The 25048-nt window shown below is 35.8% G+C and overlaps 1 protein-coding gene across 3 annotated transcripts; it reads right to left on the reverse strand.

The window, feature by feature from the left end:
- Positions 1–5517: 5517 nt before the first annotated feature.
- Positions 5518–23785, reverse strand: GABRR3 (gamma-aminobutyric acid type A receptor subunit rho3). 3 transcript variants are annotated; one of them, XM_087937452.1, is made up of 10 exons: positions 23732–23785; positions 23329–23404; positions 19652–19764; positions 18592–18659; positions 15617–15840; positions 13920–14002; positions 11942–12082; positions 11272–11424; positions 8159–8355; positions 5518–6065 (listed from the first exon to the last, which is right to left on the reverse strand). In XM_087937452.1, exons 2-10 carry the CDS (start codon positions 23343–23345, stop codon positions 5769–5771), a joined length of 1293 nt encoding a protein of 430 aa, XP_087793578.1. In that variant the 5' UTR covers positions 23346–23404; positions 23732–23785; the 3' UTR covers positions 5518–5768. The 3 variants fall into 3 exon arrangements, with proteins under 3 accessions (XP_087793578.1, XP_087793579.1, XP_026556274.1); XM_087937453.1 differs by lacking the exon at positions 23732–23785 and having other exon boundaries at positions 11272–11304; positions 23329–23561; XM_026700489.2 differs by lacking the exon at positions 23732–23785 and having other exon boundaries at positions 23329–23561.
- Positions 23786–25048: the final 1263 nt, after the last annotated feature.

The raw sequence follows: 25048 nt of genomic DNA on the forward strand, positions 1-25048 counted from the left end.
TTAGGAAGTGACACTGTTTTACATTATGTCTTATAGCGGGGGTGTCAAATTTTCAGCCCATGGGTCGGATTTATCACACACTGACCACACCCACCCCAACTTTAGCAAAGGGGAGGAAGTCACAATATGTCAGGTGATGACAATGTAACATCGTGAGTTTGATACCGAGTTGTTAATGCACATTTTAAATGTGCCAATTAAGAAACTCTTCCTCTTCAAACACTACATAATACTCTTGATTAAAATTTAACTGTTTTATTTGGTGTGCTGTATAAATCCAGCTACTGTGGTTAGTTTATGATTCAGGGTTTTGCAGAAGTGCACTTGATTTGGCTAATTCCAGCAAATCATGGTTTAATTAACTGAGATAGCATATTTTATGAATAAAGCCACAATCATTGTGCTGTTGTGATTTGTTCTGTGGTAGATGCGTAAATATGTAGAGTAGCATTCACTTTTCAACACAAGGGCTAAGGCAATCTGGAAAACATCAAAACCACATTAATACTGTACTACCCACAACTTCCACTGTTTGTCAGCAGTTTCAAAGCAAACAAGTATTCAAACCAACAAGTATGATTTGAGAAAATGATAATGGGGATTAAACCAAATCCTTTCCTTTCTCCTAAGGATAAAAGCTGTCATTTTAAAACAAATGCAAATGTTGAGAATCAAAAGACAAAGTAGCTCATTATATCTTCCTAACGACCTCAGAATTAAATGACTAAAATACTTAGGGATCTGGGGGAAAAAATTCAGAAGCATTTGGGACAAAGAGAACTCTGTTTCAAGAAAACAGTTAACTTTGAAAGGATAGATTATTATTATTTTTTGCATAAGATTGAGTATTTCTACTTGTCTTCATGTGTTTAGTCTAATTTGATATGAAAAGTTCCCTTTAAATTAGAAATAGAATAGCATCATTTTATTGTGTACTCAGGACCAGTGGTGGGATTTAGCCAGTTCGCACCAGTTCAGGAGAACCGGTTGTTAACTTTCTGAGCAGTTTGGTGAACTGGTTGTTGGAAGATATCATTAGGGCAGAGAACCGATTGTTAAATTATTTGAATCCTAGCACTGCTCAGGACCTTATATTTTCCTTTTTTTTTTTAAGTGAGATTACGTTTCTAAGATGTGTACAACTCTGTATTTTAATATATTGCCACTGAGTTTTTCTGGTACCTATTAAAGCTGGGGGAAAAATCCTTTAATAACCTACTTTAAAAAAAAATGATGCTGTTTAACCCATTGTGAGATTAGTGAGCCTTCCCAAAAGGGAAGGCAGAAAGAATGATATCTGTAGCCTTAACACTACAGAGAAAGGAGATAGTGTTTTTTTTTTTTTTAATTGGCCAGGAAGTTACACAAAATGTAAAAGCCCTATCTCACATATCAGAGTTTGAAGGAGGGTGCCAGATGAAATCCATCCTAGAAAAAACATAGTGGCTAAAGAACTACTAAGTGTAGCCATACCATGATATAGAGACCTGTAGGGCCTCTATGCTAGTGTTAACCTGGTTAGGCTAGCTTTAACTTGAAAAAAAAATGAGAGGATTTTTTTCCCTTGGTGTCATTAGCCATAATACCTCCAGCATTAAGGCATAATGCAGGCTAGCTTTAGTAAGGAAAAGAAAACCAAGAGATTTGCCAGTGTTATTTTTCACTCAGAAAAAGATGGTTGCTTATGGTGCTGATTTTGCCACAAGGTCCAGCAACAGAGCAGCCTGTCCTCCTTCCCCACCCAGACCGCCAGAGCTCTGGGGATCTTTGAAAGGTAAGTGAATGATTAGTGACAGGCGATGGGGAGGAGGCCCATGGGGAGGAGGCCCACGTGACTCCAGGGGACAAGAATGGGAGCATGGAGTATTTCAGGAGGTGGGAGGAGGCCTTGGGAGGCCCAAGGCAGGTAGCCTTGTGCCTGCACTAGGTCCCCAGGGTCTCCCTCATCATTGAGGCACCGCCATGCTCCACTTAATGACCCAGGACACACAAGAGGACATTAACTCAAGTTTCCAAGACTATTTTAAACATAGCCAGGTTAGGGTCTAGATCAGGCCTGTCAAATTGGCAGCTCAGAGGCCAGATGCATCACATGCTGGCCATGCCCACGCCCAGTTTAGCAAAGGGGGGAAAAGTCCCGATACATCATGTGACACCGCTGCGACGCCATGAGTTTGACACCCCTGATTTAGATCATCGACATGCAACCTTTTGGCTAGCCTGAGCTGTCAAAAGTGAATAGAATTGGCTTGGGCCACATATAAAAAATACAGTTAATGTGTATTGATAATGAACTTCCTTTATTTTTTATATTTTTTATTATCTTATGGGACTGTGTGATTAGCTGTCCAGGGCCACATGTGACCCACAAACTGGATACACCTGGTCTAGATGTATCTCAAGAAAAATGATTAATATTATTATCCTTATCTGTATTAACATGTATGATGCCTTGGGCCCACACTTTATGTATTGATGTGTATGTGGAGATTACAATAAAAAGAATTTGACAAAAAGAAAAAGAAATTATTGTAATGTTAAGAAGGGAAGAGGGATAATGAGTTTGGAATGGTTGTAAAGAAGGGCAAAAATAATTTTTTAGCTGTCTTTCTTATTTCTGTATTTTTTCTTTATTCTGTATTTGTTACAGAATAAAGAAAAAATAATAATAAATACAAATTTATTTAGAATAAATACAATTCTGTATTTGTTTCTTAGCTATGTAAAAACCTATATAAAAAGTTATACTAAAAAAAAGGAATACACTCTGTGCTTTCCCTATCATAGTCTCTGCATACTAGAAAATCCATTCTCTTAATACACATATTTGCATTAAATTATAGTCCTTTATTGTTTAATTATTCAATATTCCAATATTTCTTCTACTGTCAATCACGATATTATTTAAATTTACCTAGTAATTTCATTATTCAATTTCTTTTTTTTTTTTAATAAAAATTATCTTTTGGCAAACAGTGTGGTCCCAGGTTTCACATCTCAACACAAACATGACCGTAGTTACCTATTCATCTTACATTCGATTTCATATCACATTATTACTTATTAATATTAAATTCATTAACCTTATTTTATCCAACCTCAGTTCATATCTTATTTCATTTTTCTTAGGATATTCTCATATCTTATTTTACCATGTTATCTAAAATTCTTATCTCGTTTCTATATTCATATTGCCTTTATCTGTCACATTTGCAATCCTTATTCTATTAATTTTAAGAATTGTCCCCTTTAGTTGTTTGTTTGAGCTTACCACCTTCATTCTACTTTCATAACAATATTTCCCTATCTACTACATATCAGATATACACATCTTTTAAATCAGATTCCGCATAGTATTTTTTCAATCACCTTGTAAGTCACCTATACATTGGAAGAATATTAATCTAGTCAGTTAATTATAGAAACTGATATTAATCTTTCCATAATGATTCTCATATTTTTATACATCTCTGATCATCAATTGAAATTCTTATTATAAATTCCCATTTCCATATTTATTTCATTACATTCCATATCTAATATAGTGTTAATTAAAAAAAGAGAGAGAGGGAGAAAGAAAAAACAATATCAGTTCCAGTATTAACTATTTTCAATACTTATTCTTATGAATCACAAGCCAGTACCTTGCGGAATCTCCTTCCCTCTCCTTTTTTACCCATTATCTCTCACCCTCCTAAACATTTAATTTCTTTTCATTCTTGTTTGCTTCCTGTTTCTCTTTATTTTCTGGTCCTTTCCCTTAATTCCCTTTTTTCCCAACATTACAATAATTTCTTCAGCCCCTCATTAAATCTTTTTTTTAATCATTTAGTCTGGGAATCACTATTTCACTTTTTTGTATTTTCAGCTAATAGTGCATACAAAGTTTCTTTTATCAAAGAACTTAGTGTTTTGTCCCTAACCAAGCAAGTCAGTTTTGTCAGCAAGCAATGCTAGTTCTGGCGTCTTCAGAATACATTCCTCCATTTCAATATTTGAAATATCTTTGTGCATATAATAATCTTACTTTAAGTATATATAACACAGTCTTCCATAAATCTTTTCTAACTTTACTATTCATCAGTGCCAATAAAAAGAGTCCACATTTAGTCTCAATATTCATCTTCAAAATTCTTGGTATCATCAAATATGATACATATTCAATATTTTTTTGCCTTTTCATAAACTTACCAGTACCATGTTTTCATTTTTCAGCATTGACTAGAAATACCTTTATATATATTAGACAAGTTTGTTTTTGTTTTACAATAGTTTTTATTTTAATTACCATCAACATATAATTTTCATAATTTTAACCAAAAAATATTTCTACACTGAAAATTAAACTGAAAAATTAAATATTAATTAAAAGTGCAACCTAGAAATCAGTTTCTCTGAAATTTTATTGCAATGAATGGAGGTACTCCAATGTTTCTGGAGCTATCAAGAATAAATAGGAAATTATGGTTTCAGCAAGTATGTTTTAAAATATGAATTATTAATATGCTCTAGCATTTTAAATAATAAATGTAGTATTACATGCTCTTTCATGGATTAAACTTTGCTTCATTAGATGCATAAAAACCAATCAGCCTTGAAAGCACGGTATTCAAAAGTGTTCTTGAAACCACTTCACAATTGTTCAAAAGTATACAAGCAAGAAGCCATACTTAGCATACGGGATGTATATGTAATCTTTACAAGTATCCTTTACATTTTCTCAGTTTAGAAGCAAATGACTGCTACCTCCTTAAAAGTTATGGTTTAATTAAAAACCTTAAGAATTTATACACTTTTAGTATAATGCACATTATATATATCTGGGAGCTAAATTAGCTCATGTATTTATATGTATATATATTAATGCTCGTGAAGTATTAACAAGAAGTGGAAATACTTTGGAACAGAAAACAGAAGAACAAATATTAAACAACCTATTCCTCTGTGTTTGTCATTCCCCCCTTTAAAATCTCCTCCTGTAGTTAATCAAAACAAATACATATAATTCACACCTAGTTTGTGTACAATACCATATGAATTTATCTGAGAATATAGTATCATCATCATCATCATTATCATCATCACATTATCTGTTTTGGCTAACAAGACTTCCTTCCTAAACACAGTCAGCTCATAATCTCCACAATAATTTTTAAAAAACTGAAATCAAGACTTCTGAAATACATAATACAATTTAATCAAAAATTGGATATGAGATCAAACAATTGTTGGGGGAGGGGAGACATTGGTTTTACAAGTGGCAGAGTCATAACTGATCTACTTATGGGATCAGACTATGTATGTATGTATGTATGTGTATATATATATATATGGTATTCAGCTTTGTTCGGGTATTTTCCCACGTCATTATAGTTGTGCTTTTAAAGTTGTAGCAATGTTTCGGCCGAATCTTATCTGCCATCATCAGGCTTCTGTATTGTGTTCGTCTGTGAGTCAGACTATTTTCACAGACGAACACAATACAGAAGCCTGATGATGGCAGAAGAGAGACTGGAGTAGAATTGTCCATTTGTTGCTATATTCTGTTTTTTAGTCTCAATCATCTTTATATTGATCAGTGCTTGGGTATATTTAAACAATGTATATACTAGAATGTACTAGCACCTACCTGTTCTTAGCTGAACTTAAAAAAAGTGTAATCAACAAGAAATCCAGCTCACCTACTAAGGGAGTCCTTAACTTACTATACCAAGTCTCAGTTGTTCACATGAAAATAAAATAAGTAAAATAGTTATGACTCTCTTCATTTATATATATAAACCCCAGTAAAAAAAGTTAAATACAATATATATTGCAGGAAATACAATCCTGGAGTATGTATCAATGACGTGGTTATTCTGCAAAATAATTCTGCCCACAGTTCCTTTCAAAAATCTTTTTCTTTTTAAGGGACCTTCATCCAGATGGGTGATGCTGGGTGCTCGCTCGCGTGCTGCTCCCTCTTCTAAAAGAACACTCAAGGTGGCAAGATCAATGTCAGTATCATGATAGCACCCATCAAAGGCCATGGCTTGCATTGCATCAATGTTATACAAACCAGCAACCTAGAAGGAAGAACAATTGAATCAATGGATTTGTATCACTGGGAATCTCATGTTGTTGCAGCTGTAGTCTTCCGCAGTCTGTGTCAGGCTGAATAGAAAACAGATACAGCAAGCATTAAGGCATACAAAGAACTTCTTTGTTTTATTGTAGAAAAGCCAGCGAAGCCAATATGAAAGAATATTAAAAGAATTTCAGTGAATTCCATGCCTCCAATAGAAGCATTGATTATAATGAAGTTAAATTTTATATTCTTTGGGTCTTTTTTGCCATCTTCATGGTATGACTGCTTGAAACTTCTTCCTATTTCTTGGTTATGGACAAATCTGGTTTCAAACTGTTGCATTCTAACAAGCCTAGCAATTGTCCTGAACTATTCTTCGTATCATCCAAAGCCAAATATTAAGAAAATGTTTCCTTGATAGTTTTAAACTTCTCATTTTTTAAATTAATACAGAGGTATTTTCATCAATGATATTCCTTGTCTACCTAAGAGAATCAAGAGGATTTATTTTCCAATATTTTCATTTATATCAACTACTGCTTCAGCTAAAGTACTCATTTTTATCTCAGCCACCAGAAAACAAATGTCCTTATGCCAACACCAATGGCCTCTGTTCTGATTTGCAACTGAAAGACATATCCTCATTTCCCATCAAGGAAACACTGTATTCCACATACCTTCTTAGTGTTACCAGCACATGGAAAAATTATCTGCCATTGCTTCTACTCTGATTTTCAGTAGTTTTGACAGATAACTAGACACCCCTATTTTGTTGCCTGTTAAAACTTCTTCTCCCTTCTCCAACTTTTCCAGTCAACTGCCTGGAGTGGAAGGGTATCCATAAAAGGAGAAGAGGCTGTTTTCATGTCTCTGAAATTTGGTTATTACTATTAGTAGTCCAAAAAAGCCCTATTGCTAACAGTGGGGAAGCATTCAGGTATGATGGACAGTGGAGTCCTGGTGGATAAAGGGGCAAGGCCCAGTTTGGAAGAAGCACACTCTCTTTCTGCTCAAAGAAGAATGGCCTTTGAAGACCTAGGAGGACAGGAGGTATGCCAGCAGCAGCCTAAACTAGCAAATCTGTGCCAGGTAGTTACCACCACCAGAGATCAACTGACAGCAGCACTTTGTCAATGGTCTGTAATGCGTGCGTTGCGTAAAATTGGCACAGCTGGTTGGAAGCTTAAGGGGGGAAATGCTATTTTAATTGGAAATATTGAGCACCAGGAGTGGATATATGATTGGTTTGTCCTGTTCATATACAGAATAACTGATGAGTCCCAAACAGTTCTGGAGGAAACAGTCATGTAATGCCTCCAGGTGCTCAAAATAAATCAAATAATAAAGCACTCCTAGGCAGAACATTCCAACATGCTCTGATATTTCCATTGTAGCATAGGTGACAGATTGCAAAGAAAAGCAATGTTTGTTTGCAGCCCTTCCATATGCTTTGGTACAAATAAATTCAAACAAGAAAAGGAATATTAAACTTATGAACTGTCGTCCAGCGTCTAATTTAAGGAAGAGCAAATTAGGAGCCTCAGTCATTCTCAGACCCTGTCCCCTGCTTCTTCCCAGGTCTCCTTTCCTAAATCTGGAACCCTTAATGTCAAATATCTTGTGATGTTGATTCTGAAGGGCCCTATGCATTTCTGCTCCAAAAACGGAACTTTCCAATATCCAATGACAACGCCATTGGATCTAGTTTCCATGAGGAGTTTTATTTTAGTATATAGCAATATATAGCTATATATAGTAATATAGCAGTAACTATATAGAATTCTACTTTATAGTGCAATATTAATGCAATATCAGGGGTTTTCAATTCAATTGTATAGAATGCGAAGGATGTGTGTGTTTTATTTGTATAGTTAAAATGTACACTGAAGATGGCATTTAATTTCATTGTACGAAGTGGAGTGACAATAAACTAAACCAAACTATTTTAAGCTGAAATTAATTTGTCCATGTTTAGAATGAACATTATCAAAAGAAACAGAGAGAGATAATATTGGTACTACATAATATGGTATCATTGTTTAACTTATTTTTGAATATTTTTACATGAGAAAAATATTTGCAAATATATACCTTTCCTCTGTTTTTCAGATGTTTTCGTTCTTCCACTGTTGTGAGATAATTTACAGCTGCATATTCAATAACAGATAGGAAGACGAAAAGGAAGCTGATCCATAAATAAACATCCACAGCTTTTATATAAGACACCTGGGGCATTGAGGCACTAACTCCGGTAATTATGGTTGACATCGTCAGCACAGTAGTTATACCTGCCAAAAGAAAGGAAAAGATAGGAGGACAGATAAGCAAGTTAAGAGGGTTATACAGATAGTGCTTGACTTACAACAGTTCATTTAGTGACTGTTCAAAGTTCCAACGGCACTGAAAAAAGTGACTTATGACCATTTTTCACACTTATGACCCTTGCAGCATCCCCATGGCCATGTGATTTACATTCTGATGCTGGACAACTGATTCACATTTATGATGGTTGCAGTGTCCCAGCATCATGTGGTCACTTTTTGTGACCTTCTGACAAGCAAAATCAATGGGGAAACCAGATTCATTTAACAACTGTGTTAATAATTTACAAATGCAATGATTCGCTTAACAAATGTGGCAACAAAAGTTGTAAAATGGGGCAAAACACATTTAACACATTTTTCACTTAGCAACGTAAATTATGGGCTCAGTTGTGATCATAAGCTGAGCTGTATTATCAGTTTGTTCTTGCATTGTATGAAAATATGCACAAAATGCTATGTGTATAAATGGCTGTGAGTGTCTTCTCTTGTTTCTTTCCATGGCTAGAAAATGTAGTATTTGTTATAACAAATAATTACACAGAACACCTCATATAAAGTTGTTCCCAGATTTCAATCAGCACATACATACCAATAGGTTAATAGAACCACTAATTAATTTATGGTCTTGATTGAAAATATTGAAGCCGACCCTGATTTTATTCCACTTTTCCTTTGAAAATGATTGAGAAAATGATTGAGCATGTAGAATCAGAAAATCTTTTAACTCAAGCTTGGGGAAAAACTGCAGTATAAAGAATGTGTTTGATTACAATTATCCTGGATTCACTGTTTGGAACAGATTGTGCCTCCTGTATGGTGAGAATTTTATAAATATTCAATATAAAACCCAATATTTATTTAAGATCATTTATTTTCACTTTAACGGTAATAAATGTGGCGACCGTGGTAAGTGAGAATAGCAATTGTTCACTTTTAAAACATTATCCAACTGCTTTTTAAACAAATTCCTATATTATTATTACAATCATCATTATCAAAAAATGATAGCTCTTAATACCGTGTTTCTCATATAATAAGGCCAAGTCTTATTTTTTTTTTTGAGGCCCGAAAAAATGGCTAGGATGTCTTTTCGGGGGTGAATTAATTTTTTTCCACCATCCCCGCACACCCTCACCTAGGGCGCCCCACGGGCAGCTAAGCCTCACCACCAGCCATTCCAAGTGCCCAGGCCGAGCTGCAGCTGTCCCTCTCTTGCCAGCGCCGTCTCCAATAACAGCGGCAGCAGCAGCAGGAACTGTGGAAGTTACAGAGGCAGCTCCCCCACCCGAGAAGTGGCTGAAATGCTTCCACAGTTCCCGCCACTGCTGCTGCTGTTGTTGGAGACGGCGCTGGCGAGAGAGGGACAGCTGCAGCTCAGCCTGGGCATGCTTGGAATGCAGGAATAGGCTGTGCACCGGGACTTTTGCAAAATTGCAGAGCCTGAGGCTGGAGCACCAAGGGTAGCAGCAGCAGAGACACTCACTTGGCTCTTCTCACGCCCATCCAGCCGCTCGGGATTAAATCAAAATGCAGCGCGCAGCACTTCCAGGTACCTCAAAATCTTTTTTTTTCCTGTTGTTACGGGGATGGGGGAAAAGCAGGAGTGACTCAGACACTGTTGTTGGAGACAGCACTGGCGAGAGAGGCACCAGCACCGGTGGGAACTGTGGAAGCTACGGAGGCCTGAGAAGTGGCTGAAACACTGCCGGTGGACATCCACGCTGACGCCACCTGCCTGTTGACCTGGGTCTGCAGCAAAGACGCTTGGTGGGGGTAGGGAGCCTTCCGCACTCTGCCATGTTCGGCTGTTAGGAGCGGCTGATGGTGAGGCGTAGCTGCCTGTGGGGCACTCCTAATGGCAAGCTCCCCCCCCGCCTTCCCCCCCCCCCAATTTCACATGTTTTAAAATAGGCCTAAATTTGGGGGAGGGGCTTAATTTCATTTTATGCCTAAAAACATGTTGGGTCTTCCTATGGGGGTGTGTATTGTTGGAGAAACACAGTAGTATATTTTTAAAAAGAAGCAAAATTCCACATGGTGAATACTGTTATGTTAATTAGAATGACTAGTGGAAAATTAATGTTTACTTTTAAATCTTTCCTGCAGTTCTGATTCTGGAAGCAGATATGTCAAAACCATGATGGAAAGCTAGGATATCACAATCCATTAAACATGTTTTAAGCATCATAGCTGGGAAAGAAAGCAGGTGAGCTATATATTTTCACTTATTCTACAATTAATAATTGAAGAAGAAAGCATCAAAGATTAATTATTTATTTGGTTTCAAAATGTATCTTAAACGGGATTTAAAACACTATAAAGAAATATGTCATTTGAATCTTTTTTTTAAAACTCCTTTAGCAAAAGTGACCATAGGAGGCATCTGTAGTTTCTTTTGTGTCAATTTACAGCACAGTGCAGTACATCTGTACAGCAATTCTCTCCAGGGTCAGACTGGATACTGCCTTTGCCTTACATGTGTAAGTCTATTCAGGATGGATTTATATGTGTTGCCTCAGTGTGGGCGCATAGGTGTATGTGTGGGGTGTGAGAGAATCCATTTGGGTTGTTCTCATGCAGAGCAAAGTGATTATTCCCACTAGAACAGACCATTTCCAAGAAAATTTGAGCTAATAATTTCCTCTTGTTATATTGAACCTTAGAGCACCTTTATGATCAATGGACAACTTGTGGAAGGCGATGATCCATTCTTTTTCCTAATAATAGAAAGAAAAACTATATAAAACCATATAGATCAGAATGATATTAACCGCTTTCCTATAATCAAACAGTTCCTGTAAGACACTTCATAAATACAGTCTAACTATTAACTACCAGACCTTACTACACAACCTTAAATAGTTTATAATGAAATTTTACCTAGTGATACTCTTGCAGGAACAGCTCTTCGGTCTATCCAAAAGGAAACCCAAGATAGCATCACCATCAACATAGAGGGGAAATAGGATTGTAAAACAAAAAAGAAAATGTGTCTCCGTAGAGCAAAGTTTATAAAAAGTCGATTGTACCAACCTGAAGAAAAACATAGACAAGTCTTAATACCCAGCCCATGCAATGCTATGTTATCCTTTGACTTCATAGTGTCTTTCTAAAAGAACGACATTTCTCTTTTATGAAAAACTTGGTAAATATTTACTTAAATGTCCTTCAGGTGAAATTCATCCTTGGGAAAATTGCTTAGAGGGCACTGGACACATTGCATAGAACAACCAAAGTAGATATATAAGGTTTAAAATGCAAACAGGGCTACCTACTTCTTCCAAGAAAGGATGTAAGGAAAATTCAGCTCATTCATTTAATAAAAAAACACATTAAGTCTTTTATTATCTTTATAAAATGTATGGATTTCATGTAAAGTTAGTAAAATGATATATAAATCAAAGATTAAATAAACACTGTATATCCAATGTGTAGAAAAATAGTATATTTTTGAATTGATTTTCTTTGTAATCCTACTGATGTTATTTTTTGCTAAGGTCAAAATAAATACAAAAAAGGCATCTATTTCTCACTCTTAAGAGTACTATACCTGTACTGCTGTAGAATGCTAATCCACTAGAAGCACTAAATTCTTCAATGAAAAACTGAGAAAGAGAAATGTACTCATCTAAGCTTAAAGATTCATTGCCATGTTTCCAGTACAGCATCAAGTCTTCTTCATTGTAAGCATCTGTGGAAATATTTTAAAAAGTTGCTTGTGATTGTTATTATGCACGTATGTATGTACGTATCTTCAACTTCTTGTTTTCCTGCTTTGAGTGTAACCAGTGACATACCTAGCATTTTGACAGCTCAAGTGCATTTTTTTAAACAGGCCCCTCCTCTGTTGATGAGAATTAGCTTGGTGTGGCAACAGGCAGAAAACAGGAGAGAGTCAGTCGAATCCTGCCTTAGGCTCAAAGCTAACAAGATGACCTTGGATCTCTCACTTTCTCTCAGCCCTAGGAAGGAAGCAATAGCAAGCAAAATGCTGCTAATAAAACTGCAGGGGTCATTATCAAAAGTCAAAGCTGACTTAAAGGTACACTTCCTTTTCCTGTGCCAGCATTGTATTAGTTCACTGGCAGCAGGACCCAACTCTATACCAACCTCTCTATCCTCTTCCTGGCCTTTGGCAGCATCTAAGTGGAGATAACCTAGGCCTAAGGTCTGCACTCTAGTCAAACTGCCATCACTACCACATCACTCCAAGTACACTAGTGACTACAGCTTTCATCTTTGTAACCCATAGATGGAAATGTGGAAGTAATTATAATTTAATTAGAAATCTATTTCATGTCACTGTAGCAGGGAAGATTGATAACGTGATCTTTTTTTGCCCACCCGATCTCTTATTTAGCTCTTGGTAAGCAGTTTCCAAGTCCTGCCTTGCTCATTTCCTATCATGATACCAGATTTGAGGATGGTAGTTTGGCAGCCTTTCAAATAAACAAAGGAATGATGATATGGAATCATGTCATATTATCAACTCGTATCATTCCTCTACCAAACCACCATTTTTTGACCTGCCTCACTTTGTCTCATCAAAATTGAACAGAATTAGGTGTGGTACTGGAAGAAGTGCCTCAGCCCTATATCAGTGGGGATGGAAATATTCCTCTTGTTGTGATTATAATGGTTTTATGATAACTATCAAACGTATTGTGTAAGATTGCCTAAATCATGCATTCTCTGGTTTCGTAGAAGATCTGCATTTAGTAACACTAAAGGCAATCACCTGGATAGCTGAATTGGACATCCAGTTATGAGGTCCCTGCCATATCCCCACAGAAGTTTTACTTATAATTACATAGACTGTGTATATACTGTGTGTTTCCTTCTCTTTTATCATGTGCTCATCATATGCTAAATAATAGTCTCATCTTACGTAGAACTTGTTTCAACTGTCATATTCAAATTACAATATGGTAGCCATATTTCAGGGTTTCCAGGGTGTGGTTAAGATTTTGGGCAAATTTGATACATGGCTGGGATTATCTGTTTTTTTTTTTCATTCATTATCATTTAGAACACAGTTGATGCAAAGAGAAATAAGGCAGATGAAAAGTTAGAACTTTCAATATATTTACTGGCACAGGATAGAAACTGGTTACTCTATCTTATCTATGGAGATTCTCAGTCATCCAGGTCATAGTTGTCCGGAAGGTGTTTTTTCAAGAGGAAATTGAACTTTCTTGATTTTTTTTTTTTTTGAAGACATTTCTCTTCTCATCTGAAAAGCTTCTTCAGCTCTGACTGGATGGTGGGGAATGGAAGGATTCTTGAATGAGAAGCAAAATGTCTTCCAAGAAAAGAAAGAAAAAAGAAAAAGAAAGTCCAGTTGCCTTTTGAAAATTACCTTTGGGTTCCTCTGACTTCTTTCACAAATGTTTAGAAATGTGGTGGGAGGTCACTTCTCAAAAACATTTGGTAACATTAGTATTCTTCAACAGACAAAAGTTGATTTACACACCTTTAAAATGAATTATACATTTGAAAAACATACTTTTTAGCAAAGCTATACTTACAGCTTTCCAACTCTAGAGAACAATTCTGAGTGTCAAGTGGGAATCTACTGAAGTCCATGAAACACATGGCAGAAACTGTTATCCTGTCAAAAGCAAAAAATAGACAATCTCAATCATCATAAAATGATTCACAAATATATAAAGCGCTTAAATGTTGAATATTTCATTAAGCGCCTATATTTGTTTTTCAAGTTTTCCTAAAAATACTCTTGTGCCCTCACATTTTAATTCAGAGAAGTGGAATATATCAAATGTAGACTGCCCCTTGTTTCAAGATAGCAAAAACAAAGCTACAAAGGACTTTTCAGGGGAAAATATCCAACAATGCGAAAAGGCTCAATTTTCTTTCCCACTTTATCATATCCCGATCACATCAAGATAAATAGGGTGATATTCTCCAGCACCATGAAACTCTCAGCTGCTGCCATTTTGGAAGCAGGGATTAGACAGTAGTGGTTAACATTACTGTTATCTTTCTGTCATTGAGGGAACCTTTGCTACCAAACTCTCCTCTCTGCTACTTCCTGTTTTCTTTTTATTTTCCCAAACTAACAAAACATTGGAAAGAAAGTATGGAAAGGAACCAATTGCCTGTCCATCAGCAGCATAATCCCCTGAACAAATCTGATATAAGAAGGAATAAATGGCAAAAGAAAAACTGATTTCAGAAATGCACAGAACCTGGTTGTGGGCTGTAGACAAAAAATATTCTCCCAGTAGATACGCAGCTAGAAAACACATTTGGACAGCAGCTTAAAATATAGATGACTGCTCCATTATAAACTCCTTTTCCTCCTCCCTCCACGTCATCTGATCCAGAGTAGAGCCTATGCAGCTCACCATAGGCTACATAGTGAATACATTTATCTGAACATAAGACTGCCTTTGTTAAAGGGATTGGGAAGAGTCCAGGAGCCATACAGTACTCTGCATGCTTTTCCAACCTTCTTTCTTTCATTCATTTTTTTTCCTTTTGGTTTATGACCAGAATTTTTTTCTTTACCTTGAGCTTTTTAACTGAACTTTCTAATGCAACCTTACACTGGGAGAGTTTTTAGATCAATAGCTGGGCTGATCTCCTATGGAACATACAAGGTCATCAACCGATCCAGAGGCCCATCTTTTGTCTGAAATTCATCCCAAGGATTCCTTCCTCAGAGCACAGGAAAATGATAATAACATTATGTTGACAACTTGTTGTGTAATCAGCAGAAGCAAAGTTTGTGTATTCTTAGAGAATCGGCAAAACATACATTACTATATTTTAATTGTTTTACACCAGACCAACGCAATTTGTTACTATAATCCCCATTTGGCAGTGTGGATAAATTAAGATGCAGAGAATCTGGCTTATTTAATACATTATTTAATACTTTTGATGGCTAGACAGAGGCAAGTTTAGACAGACATGGAGGAAACATTGCAGTGAAAGTGGTCTGTGGAGCTGAAAGTCACACAACACTGATGTAATATAATGGCATAGGCTCTATAAGTTATACAAATAAACTAGCTTTCCTTAAATATACATATTCCAAACATGTTGTAGAATTGTACCACTCCTAAGAATTATGGGGAGGAATATTCCCATACATCTAGAAGGTACCAACTATGGGAGGACTAATGTATCCCACTCCCCATAAGTATTCTCCCATGTTGTATGTATTCTCCTGATTGAAAGGCAAGAGATCGGTGCTTACCGTAAACTGAAGAGCACATTGCCATCTGGATAGATACGTAACATAATATTCTCCATGGTTGTGTCATGGATAAAAGATCTTTTAGAATGAACAAAAAATGTGTCAGGTACCCAAATCTTTTTTATTAATCTTCCATCAAAGGTCATGCTTCTGTTTCTGGTACTAGGAAATGAGAGTCTTTCATCCTTCCAGTAATGCCTGAGATACAAAGTCATTGTGAAATCCTATAAAGAAACGAGAGGAAAAATACCAGATATGCATTCATCCATTTACTAATATAATCTGTAAAAGTTATCATGGCTAACATTATTTTTTAGTAGTTAAACTATTAATATAAATTAGTAGTTCGACTATTGGCATTAAAAGCCAAAAACATACTTTGGACTATGAACAAACACGGTTTCAAGAGAAGGTGGAACTGCTTTAAGGAGCTGCAGAGAGATGCTTTGTTCACATCTCAATATACCTTGTAACATCTGTCCCTCCCTTTGAATTCAAATGATTGTAAAGCCATTTTAAGTAAGCTCCGTAGGTTATTTATTTATTTATTTTTAATTATGACTGAGGGCAGAAGAAGAACAGGATGACAAAGAATGAGGTGGCTGGATGGAGTCACTGAAGCAGTCAGCATGAGCTTAAATGGACTCCGGGGAGGATGGTAGAGGACAGGAAGGCCTGGAGGAACATTGTCCATGGGGTCGCATTGGGTCAGACATGACTTTGCAACTAACAACAACAACAAACTAATTTATTCACAGAATAAATCTCGGTGGCACAGTGGTTAGGGTGCTGTACTAGAGGCCACTTCTGCTGGTAATCGGCTGCCTGCAATTTGGCAGTTCAAATCCCACCAGCCTCAAGGCTGACTCAGCCTTCCATCCTCCCAAGGTGGATAAAATGAGGACCCAGATTGTTGGGGGCAATATGCTGACTCTGTAAACTGCTTTGAGAGGGATATAAAGCACTATAAAGTGGTATATAAGTCTAAGTGCTATTGCTATTGCTATGATGGAATATTGTTTCATATAACATAACCAATATTTCCACAGTATAGATTGCATATGTTCAATGGTAAGTTTATTATTCAATATTTCAATAGATTTAAAATTACAATACGTTTAGGAAAAATTGGTTTCTCTCTGCTGAACACCTATAAATCTTTTCTTTAAAAAATTGGAGGGTTGAGATAATTTTTATAATGGATGTTCAAAATGTTAATATATCAGAGTTAAACTATAATAGCTTCCTTTTGGATTCAAACATTCATCTGAATTTGCCTATTAATATTCACAGATTCTTGTAGACCTCTATGTTCATGGACAGCTAGAGGGATAAGTATGATGAAACAAACTCTATAACTGTAATTGCACCAGATAATACAAGTACATAAGAGCAAGATTTACATCATGACATCACAATGCAAACATCATAATTTTGACATTATCTTCATATGATGTATTTGCCTATGCTGGCATATTTTGAAAATACATATGAAGAAATTGAGATTAATGGAAGAATGCATGTAATCCTCAAATTCTGACCTCAAAGGAGCCCCAAATTTCCAAGGCAGTTAAGTGAGTTATGCTCCATTTTATGACCTTTTTGCCACAGTTGCTAAACAAATCACTGCAGTTGTAAAATGAATCATGCAGTTGCTATGGGAATCTGGGTTCTCCCATTAGCTTTGCTTACCAAATCATCTTGGAAGGTTACAGATCATGGTCACAAGTCTATGGGATAGTGCAACTGACATAAATCCATGCCAGTTGCCAAGTCCCCATATTCTGATCACATGACTATGGGGATGCTGCAATAAATGTAAGTCTGAAAACGGGTCATAGGTCACTTTTTTTCAGTGCAATTGTAACTTGTACTAGCTATTTCTCCATAATCTTCAAGTTTTTCTAATAATATTGGACCTGTTTGTTCAGGATCTTCTATAAAAAACCCTAAATCATCAGCGTTTGCTTGTAAATTAAAATTTTCTTTTTTAATTTCCAATCCTTTAATCTGTGTTTCTTGTCTGATTATTCTCATTAAGACCTCCAATGTATATATGAATAATAGTGGAGAAAGGGGGCAACCTTGTCTTGTACCTTTTTGTATATAAACTGTACTTGACAATTCTCCATTTATTATTATTTTTGCTTCCTGTTGCATATATATCACCATAATTATCTTTAAAAAAAAATTCACCAATATTCATGTATTTTAGCTACTGTATTAAAGAAGACCAATTTATGTTGTCAAAGGCTTTCTGGGCATCTAGGAATAAAAAGGCTGCCTGTCAATCATTATATTCTTCATAAAATTCAAGAGCATCTAATACTATTCTCACATTAAATTTTGTTTGTCTGTTTGAGAGAAAGCTGTTTTGGTCGCTATGTATAAATTGATTTAGATATTTTTTTAAATCTTTCAGCTATGATCGTCGTGAATATTTTATAATCTGTATTTAAAAGAGATACGCCCTATAATTTTGGATTCTTGTCTGGGGCATTACAGGTTTTAAATGTCATAAAAAATCAATATTATAAAGCTGAAAGGACATTCTCTGCAAGTTACACAATGATGTGAATAAGTCATCTCTCTTTTCATTTGATAGGACTATTTAGAACTTCTGTCTGCCTACTCTTAATTTGTACACTTAATTTCCTTTTTGCATTATTGTCATGAATATAGTGAAAAATTAATTGTAGTCTATTATTATATGAATAAATAGGTCTTCATTATGCTTATGACATAAAAATGTTTGCTTTATAAAGTCTTTTTCAGTTTCTCAGATAAAGATACAGTTTGAGAGGAAACAGAATAATTAATTGTATAAAACATGGTCACTTATTCAGTGAATTATATACAATTATTTGAAAATTCCTCACTGCCCAATTTTTTTCCCTTATTCTCTATCATCAAATTGCTAATTATATCACCTGCATTTTTTGAATTACATTTTCAGCAACTGAAGAAAAACTTACCATGTCAACTTCTGAAATTTTGTCAATGCTTTCTACTTGCACATCAATGCCAACTGGGATAGGTGATCCTTTAACATACAGAGAACAAACATCAGCAATAAAAGAGTCTGAGAACATTTTAAGTCTTTTGCTTCATCAGAATTTAACCACAGCATAAATACGGACTTCACTATTGCTTTGAAGTTCTTTTAGAAGCAATTGTATGAACACTTTTTTCCAAACAGAAGAGAGCCTTCTGATTACATATAGCAGTTGGCAACAACCTAAGATCAATGGGAACTATCAGAGATACTGGATATAACTTGTATACACATTTGGTCACTTGTTTTTGCTTACTTCTTCAAAGGTTGGTGATCGCAGGGCACCCGCTAGTTGGTATTTCCTTAAATACCCTCATGTAAAGCTATGAATTCTTGGGAATTTAAAATGTTGGATGCTTCATCTCAAAATACAGTAGGTCTACAAGGGTCAAGTGGGCAAGCAGATATTAGAGAAGCCAGCAGGCCTGGAAATATAATGTGCTACAAGTAGTCCTCAATGTACAACCATTCATTTAGTGACCATTTGAAATTCCAACAGCACTGAAAAAAATGACCTATGTCCATTTTTCGTACTTGTGACCATTGCAGCATTCTCATGGTTATACGATCACCAAGGAAGAGAATAGTATACCTTTAACTGTAAGTTGCCTCAGTTTGTACAAATCAGGCTTGTCTATAATGTTAACATAAGGGTTACCTTAGCTAGAAATGTTAAGAGTATGTTAAAGATTGTCACGTAATGGCTGTAGTGGTGGAAGTGGTCAGTCACAAAGCAGCTATTTAGCAGACAGCAATCTGGGAACATTTTTACTCTCTACAAAAAACAATGTCTTAATATTTGATCTATGTACCACCCAGAACCTCTCTGTGAGGGAGGTGGCTGTTTCAAAATTTGATAAATAAATAAATAACCCCAAATAAATTGAAAATAATAATTGAAAAAATCAGGAGAAATAATGAATAGAATAGAATAGAATAGAATAGAATAGAATAGAATAGAATAGAATAGGCTATTTTACCTCCAAAGCCAGGTCTCATGGCAAAATCATGGTTTTCTATATGGAGAAGTTGTTCTGATTTCACAGGTGGTACTTTAGTGCTGTCTAGTTTCCTTGCCTTAAATTGTTGTTTGCTGCATTATAAATAAACAAAGATATGGACATATACTATTCATATTATATACTATATATCTGCCAGCAATTATTAGATCACTCTAGTTTCTTGTATAAAGAAGTCAAAAGATTTTAACCCTACAAGCAAAATATGGAGAGATAATCCAACCCTGGTTTTGGTCCAATCCACATATTAATGCATGAACAAGCCAACTCTGAGAAGTCCTCAATTTATGAAGGCAGTTGGGACTAAAGTTTTTTTTTGCCAAAGATCATTAGGTGAGGCAACTTCCTGCCAAATTCCCACAACCGCTGGGGAGGTTGACAATAACTTGTAAGTCACAGGAACTCACAAGCAGGCTGGTAGGAAGATAAATGGCTGTTGGGTGGGTGATGTGTGGGGGTATTCGAGAGCATGAGAGATGCATGGCAAGGATTTGAAACAATGTATGAGGGTACCCAAGGCATGTGAGGGTGCAAGAGAAGTGTGGCAAGGCTACAGGAGGATGTGCAAATAGCAATAACACTTTGATTTATATACTGTCCTATAGTGCTTTACACACTCTCTGGGTTGTTTAAAATGTCAGCCTATTGCCCCCAACAATCTGGGTCCTCATTTTACTGGCCTTGGAAGGATGGAAGGATGAGTTCAATCGTGAGCTCCATCAGGATGGAACTCCAGGCTGTTGGCAGAGTTAGCCTGCAATACTGCATTCTAACCACTGCACCAATAGGGCTCCTAAGGTTCATGAAGGATGGAAGGGAGACATGATGAGACTTGGGGAGAGTATGAAAGAGCACACAAGTAGTTGGCAAGAGCTGAAGGAAGATGCATGGATAGGAGATGCTTACCTCAGCAACTTGCAACCTCCCTGCCAGCTTTCCCATTGACTTCCTGGAAATCATGATCATGGGGCACTGCAACCAGTTGTGTGAGGGATGAGCACAACTCTGAGGACCAGTTATAAGCATTATTTCTTCAGTGTCATGATAACACTGAAGAGTGGCTAAATGAATAGTCAGAAGATAAGGATTATCTCCCCTTTGTCAAGTACACTCCATTTAATCCTTACAATTCTTCAGATCCCCTTTCACTTTCTGTCCCAGCTACTTTTCTTTTCCTCTCCTTCCTAACACCTGCTTGGAGTACTGCAAGATTTCTTTCCTTTTTCTTTTTCCTTTCATTTTCAATTTGTAATATAAAAACATTGCTCCTTTGTTTTGTTTTTGTTTTTGTTTGAAGGTGAATTATCACTTCTTCCCTGCTACAAAGTTTATTTTGGCTTACAGGGGACTATAGGAACAGTAGGATTACCTGTTTCCTGCTGTTTTGTTAGTGGACTGAAATTTCTGAAGTTAGCTTAAGAAACAGCTGGAAGCAGAATGGGAAACAAGCAGTTTAAGCTTGTGGGGATTGTCAGTGAGGGTTGTCTTGGAAAGCTTGGAATTCTGGAAGTTAAAAGCCACACATTTTAAGATTGTAAAAGTTGAGAAAAACTGTCTTAGAGTGCACTGCAGTTATTTATAATAGTGAAACTGTGTTTTGAAATCAAGTTTCCAAATTATGGTTTCATATATGGACTTGGTGGGAAAATGTTCACTATAGCAAGGCAAAATGTCCAATAATCTTATATTAAAATTTAAAAAAAGATTGTAGAAAATCAGGTTTAAGAAACTCTCTGATCCTTTTTTAAAAAAAAATCTAGTTAACATTTGGATAATCTAAAAACTGAAATGGCTGTTTTCAGTCTACAAAATGGAGAATACACAACAAACAAGAATTAAAACAAGTAGTTAAATAGTTTGTGAATTATGTTGTATCATAGAAATTAGATTTGCAACAAAACTTTCTGTTCCTTTTAATGAAGTTTAAAGCCATATAAAAGTTAATTTCTATCTAGATAAAAGGATACTAAATTTATGTATGTGTGTACGTTTGCTTTAACTGTAATTAATTCTATCTATAATTGGCTTATTTTTCTTGAGAAAGCTGGTATGTTACTTTCGTAAGCATCAGTTGCATGGGATTAATTTATAACAGCAACTCGCTGGACAATTGTTGGTTTCATTTATTTATTTTATCATAAAAAATAGCATCACCTTTGAACTGAATTTGGTTCCTTGTTAATTCAGAGGATTATTATTATGTAGGTTTTTTTCACAACAGTGCAACACTGACTTCATATTGCCCTCTTCTAGTGAATTGATACTTATTTCCTACTAAAGAATACAGCACTAGCAATTTTCTATCTAAATATGTTCCAGGTCAAATCCCATTGCATTTCTAAGTGCAAATAAGGTCAGTCATACTGTCGCCATTCCATAAGACTCTATTTATAGACTAGCTGGATAAATAATAATCTCAACATAAAAATAACAGCGGCAGCATTAGCTCTCTGTCTCTTTAAGTGATCAACCCATTGGTCAGACTTCCATTTTCCATAATTAATGTGGAGTCCTGGGTAGATTATGGGAATTAAGAGTATCCATAGGGGTGGTAGGCAAAATGAAGATGGCAATCATGATGTTTTTAGTTCTGCCTTTTTATGGCTGTCACACATACACAGAACTTCAGTTGCACTATCATGCTGTGATCTTGCCTTTCTTTTTGCCGCACTCTGCAAATACCCTTGCTTGACATTTTACTCATAATCTCCTGTTCCAGGCTTTGGATTCTTGCTGCATTCTTCTCATTTTAAAGACTTATAAATAAGTCTTGGTCGAGGGTTTGGTGAAATTAAATGAATTAAATGCTAAATTTAAATGAAACCTAATCCCTGATCAGTGGCTAGTTTACTTTTTTCCCCTTACTATGGAACTGCAAATAACTTGTAGTGGCAAAATGCTAACTATGACTTCTGCATTTTTGTCAAAATAAGAATATATATAAAAGGACCTATTTTTACTTAAAGTGAGGGAACTGATCCAGATAACTACAGATATACCAAAGCATGTAAGACATGTGTTTTTCTGCTAAAGAGCTAAGGGTGACAACATTTCATCTCTATTCTCCAGTCCCTCACACTGAGTAGATCAGAAGCTATGTACAAAGTAATCTCATACAATGTTAAACTCTGGGTCTCTGCATTCAAACACGACTCTTCCCAATCCCATACTGAACTTTTGAAATGCAAAGCTCTACAGGAATTTGCCTGACTTCTTTTGTTCTCCAATCTGCAGCATTTTGATCGATGATCTATTCTAGAGAATTAGAGACAGGGGCAATCTGTATATAGAAGCCTAAATCTGAAAGTCAACCCTGTTCTTTGGATTGTAACTCAAAGTAGCAATGCTTAAGAATTTAAAACTTAGATTTTGATATTAGAGAATGCTCTCTTCTCCCTACAATATTTTGGTAGGGCCAATAATGTACAGTTTCCAATTGTCTGTGTCTTAAAATACAGCATTAAACTTCATGAACTCAAATAGAAATTGAATAGCTAGCTAAAAAGCTTCTCTATATATATGGTAATTAAATAATTCCACCAAATTAAAGTCAATGTAACGGAATAACAAATACAAGCCTTCAATTTCATGAGTTTAAAAGAACATCAGTTGTGATGCTTGCTGGCTATCTCACTCACCTGTTATGTCTTTTCATGAATGACCTTTGAGTATGTTGGTGGCTATAGCAATGATTATGATGATCGCTGTTATAGGCTAAAACAGAAGTAGGCCAAATAAAGGTGAACAGCAGCAGTTTTAATGCAAGGACCATGTCTTCCAATCCACAAAAATCAATTTGTATCAGTCATCTTTCATTCCAGTAGTCTGCTTATTAAGAAATAGTCTACTCATGTGATGAAAAGGATGCAAATAATATGAGGCATTGCAAATTCAAAGAAAAAACATTCCACTTTTCTTTATCTGAAGTTTCTTCTTATTTCTGCAGTCTTCAGCTTTCACATCCTATGGTTTACCTCTCCTGCTGTTGCAGTTTTACTTTTAGAAATACATTAAATAATATCGTCTATCTTGTTTACTCACTGTTTCATCCATTATTTTTCTGTCTGTGGGAGCATTTCCAACCCAAAGCCTTAATGCTCACTCAGTGTACTGTGTGATAAAACCTTGACACAGACAAAAGAATGATGTCATATTTAATCTTCTTAATCCTCCACATTACCGGTTTTTTTTAAATAAGAAAAAACTTTCCTTTCCCCATGAAAATCTGTATTTAATAAACAAAGGTTAGGCAAATGAACTTACTACATATGCAGAAAATAATTCAGAACACTGGGCTTATTTATGTGTACCAATTAGCTGTATGAAAAGTTTGTTTGAAATAGAATTTTTGTAGATTTTAATGAAAACCTAGTATCACAGTATCTTGTGATACCTAATGAAAGCAAGTTAAAGCATATTCCCATGGTATTAGTTGATCAAGGCACTTAAGATTCTTACATAAAATACTATCAACTTGAAAAAGTATTTTAGCAAGTTTCAGTGAAAATATTTGTATTTGTATTTCCAAATGATATTGGCCTTTCCACATTTGTACCTAACTATGGCACAGCATTTTTTTCTGTCTAACCCCAATAAGTTGCTTTCATCTATTCCCCAAAGCGTTCTGGTTTGGCAAGCTAATGTGGAATAATAGTTGCAATGCCTGTCTTTTAGAACAGGAGTCCCCAACCCCAGGGTACTGAGCCATGGAAGTGTTGGGTGAATGTGCAAAGCTTCATTTGCCCATGCGCAGGATCTATGTTGTGCATGTAAAACCATCCCTTCACACACACACACATTCTCTCTCTCTCTCTCTCTCTCTCTCTCTCTCTCCTGGTCCATGGAGCCAGAAAGGTTGGGGACCACTGTTCTAGAAGATTACATTTTTCTGATGATACAAAATCAATACAAAAAAGGCTGTACATTCTTATCAAATGTATGTGTGTCCACAATTGTTTTTCATTTGGGACAAATCTCTCTAGGCACTTGTGATTAAACTTTGTTTACCATCAGATTGTTAGAAGATAGTCAGATTGTGTCAAAGTAGATCAATATTAACTGAAGCTAAATAGATAACTCTCTCTATCCTGGACTGCAATGATCCAACCAAATTGCAATTATATTGAATTCTGAGTTGTGTTTTAACTTTCTTAGCCCATCAGTATCATAAGTTTAACTGTCATATATTATGTGTGGGAATCCAGTAAAGATAACAAGTATTTATTTCAAACACTGAAAGATAACTTATGTCTATTCATTTATACAGAAAGGTGATAGATGCTCTCTAGAGTGATCCTAACCATCAAAATAGCTGTATGCCAAATTAAATTTGAAGAGGTTGTTACTTTGTGTTGTGAC

This window comes from Pseudonaja textilis, chromosome 7 (genome assembly GCF_049901715.1).
Source record: "Pseudonaja textilis isolate UNSWEBS1 chromosome 7, rPseTex1.2, whole genome shotgun sequence".
NCBI classification, from domain to species: domain Eukaryota; kingdom Metazoa; phylum Chordata; class Lepidosauria; order Squamata; family Elapidae; genus Pseudonaja; species Pseudonaja textilis.

What these genes read in the sequence shown, in the direction of transcription:
- GABRR3 (XM_026700489.2), bottom strand. Translation starts at nt 23,462, where the DNA reads ATGGTCCTTGCATTAAAACTGCTGCTGTTCACCTTTATTTGGCCTACT. An exon ending in TTCTCTAGAGTTGGAAAGCT is followed by an intron (nt 12,083 to 13,919) that starts GTAAGTATAGCT and finishes ATATTTCCACAG; the next exon opens with ATGCTTACAATGAAGAAGAC. An exon ending in ATCTGAAAAACAGAGGAAAG is followed by an intron (nt 6,066 to 8,158) that starts GTATATATTTGC and finishes TCTTCCTTCTAG; the next exon opens with GTTGCTGGTTTGTATAACAT.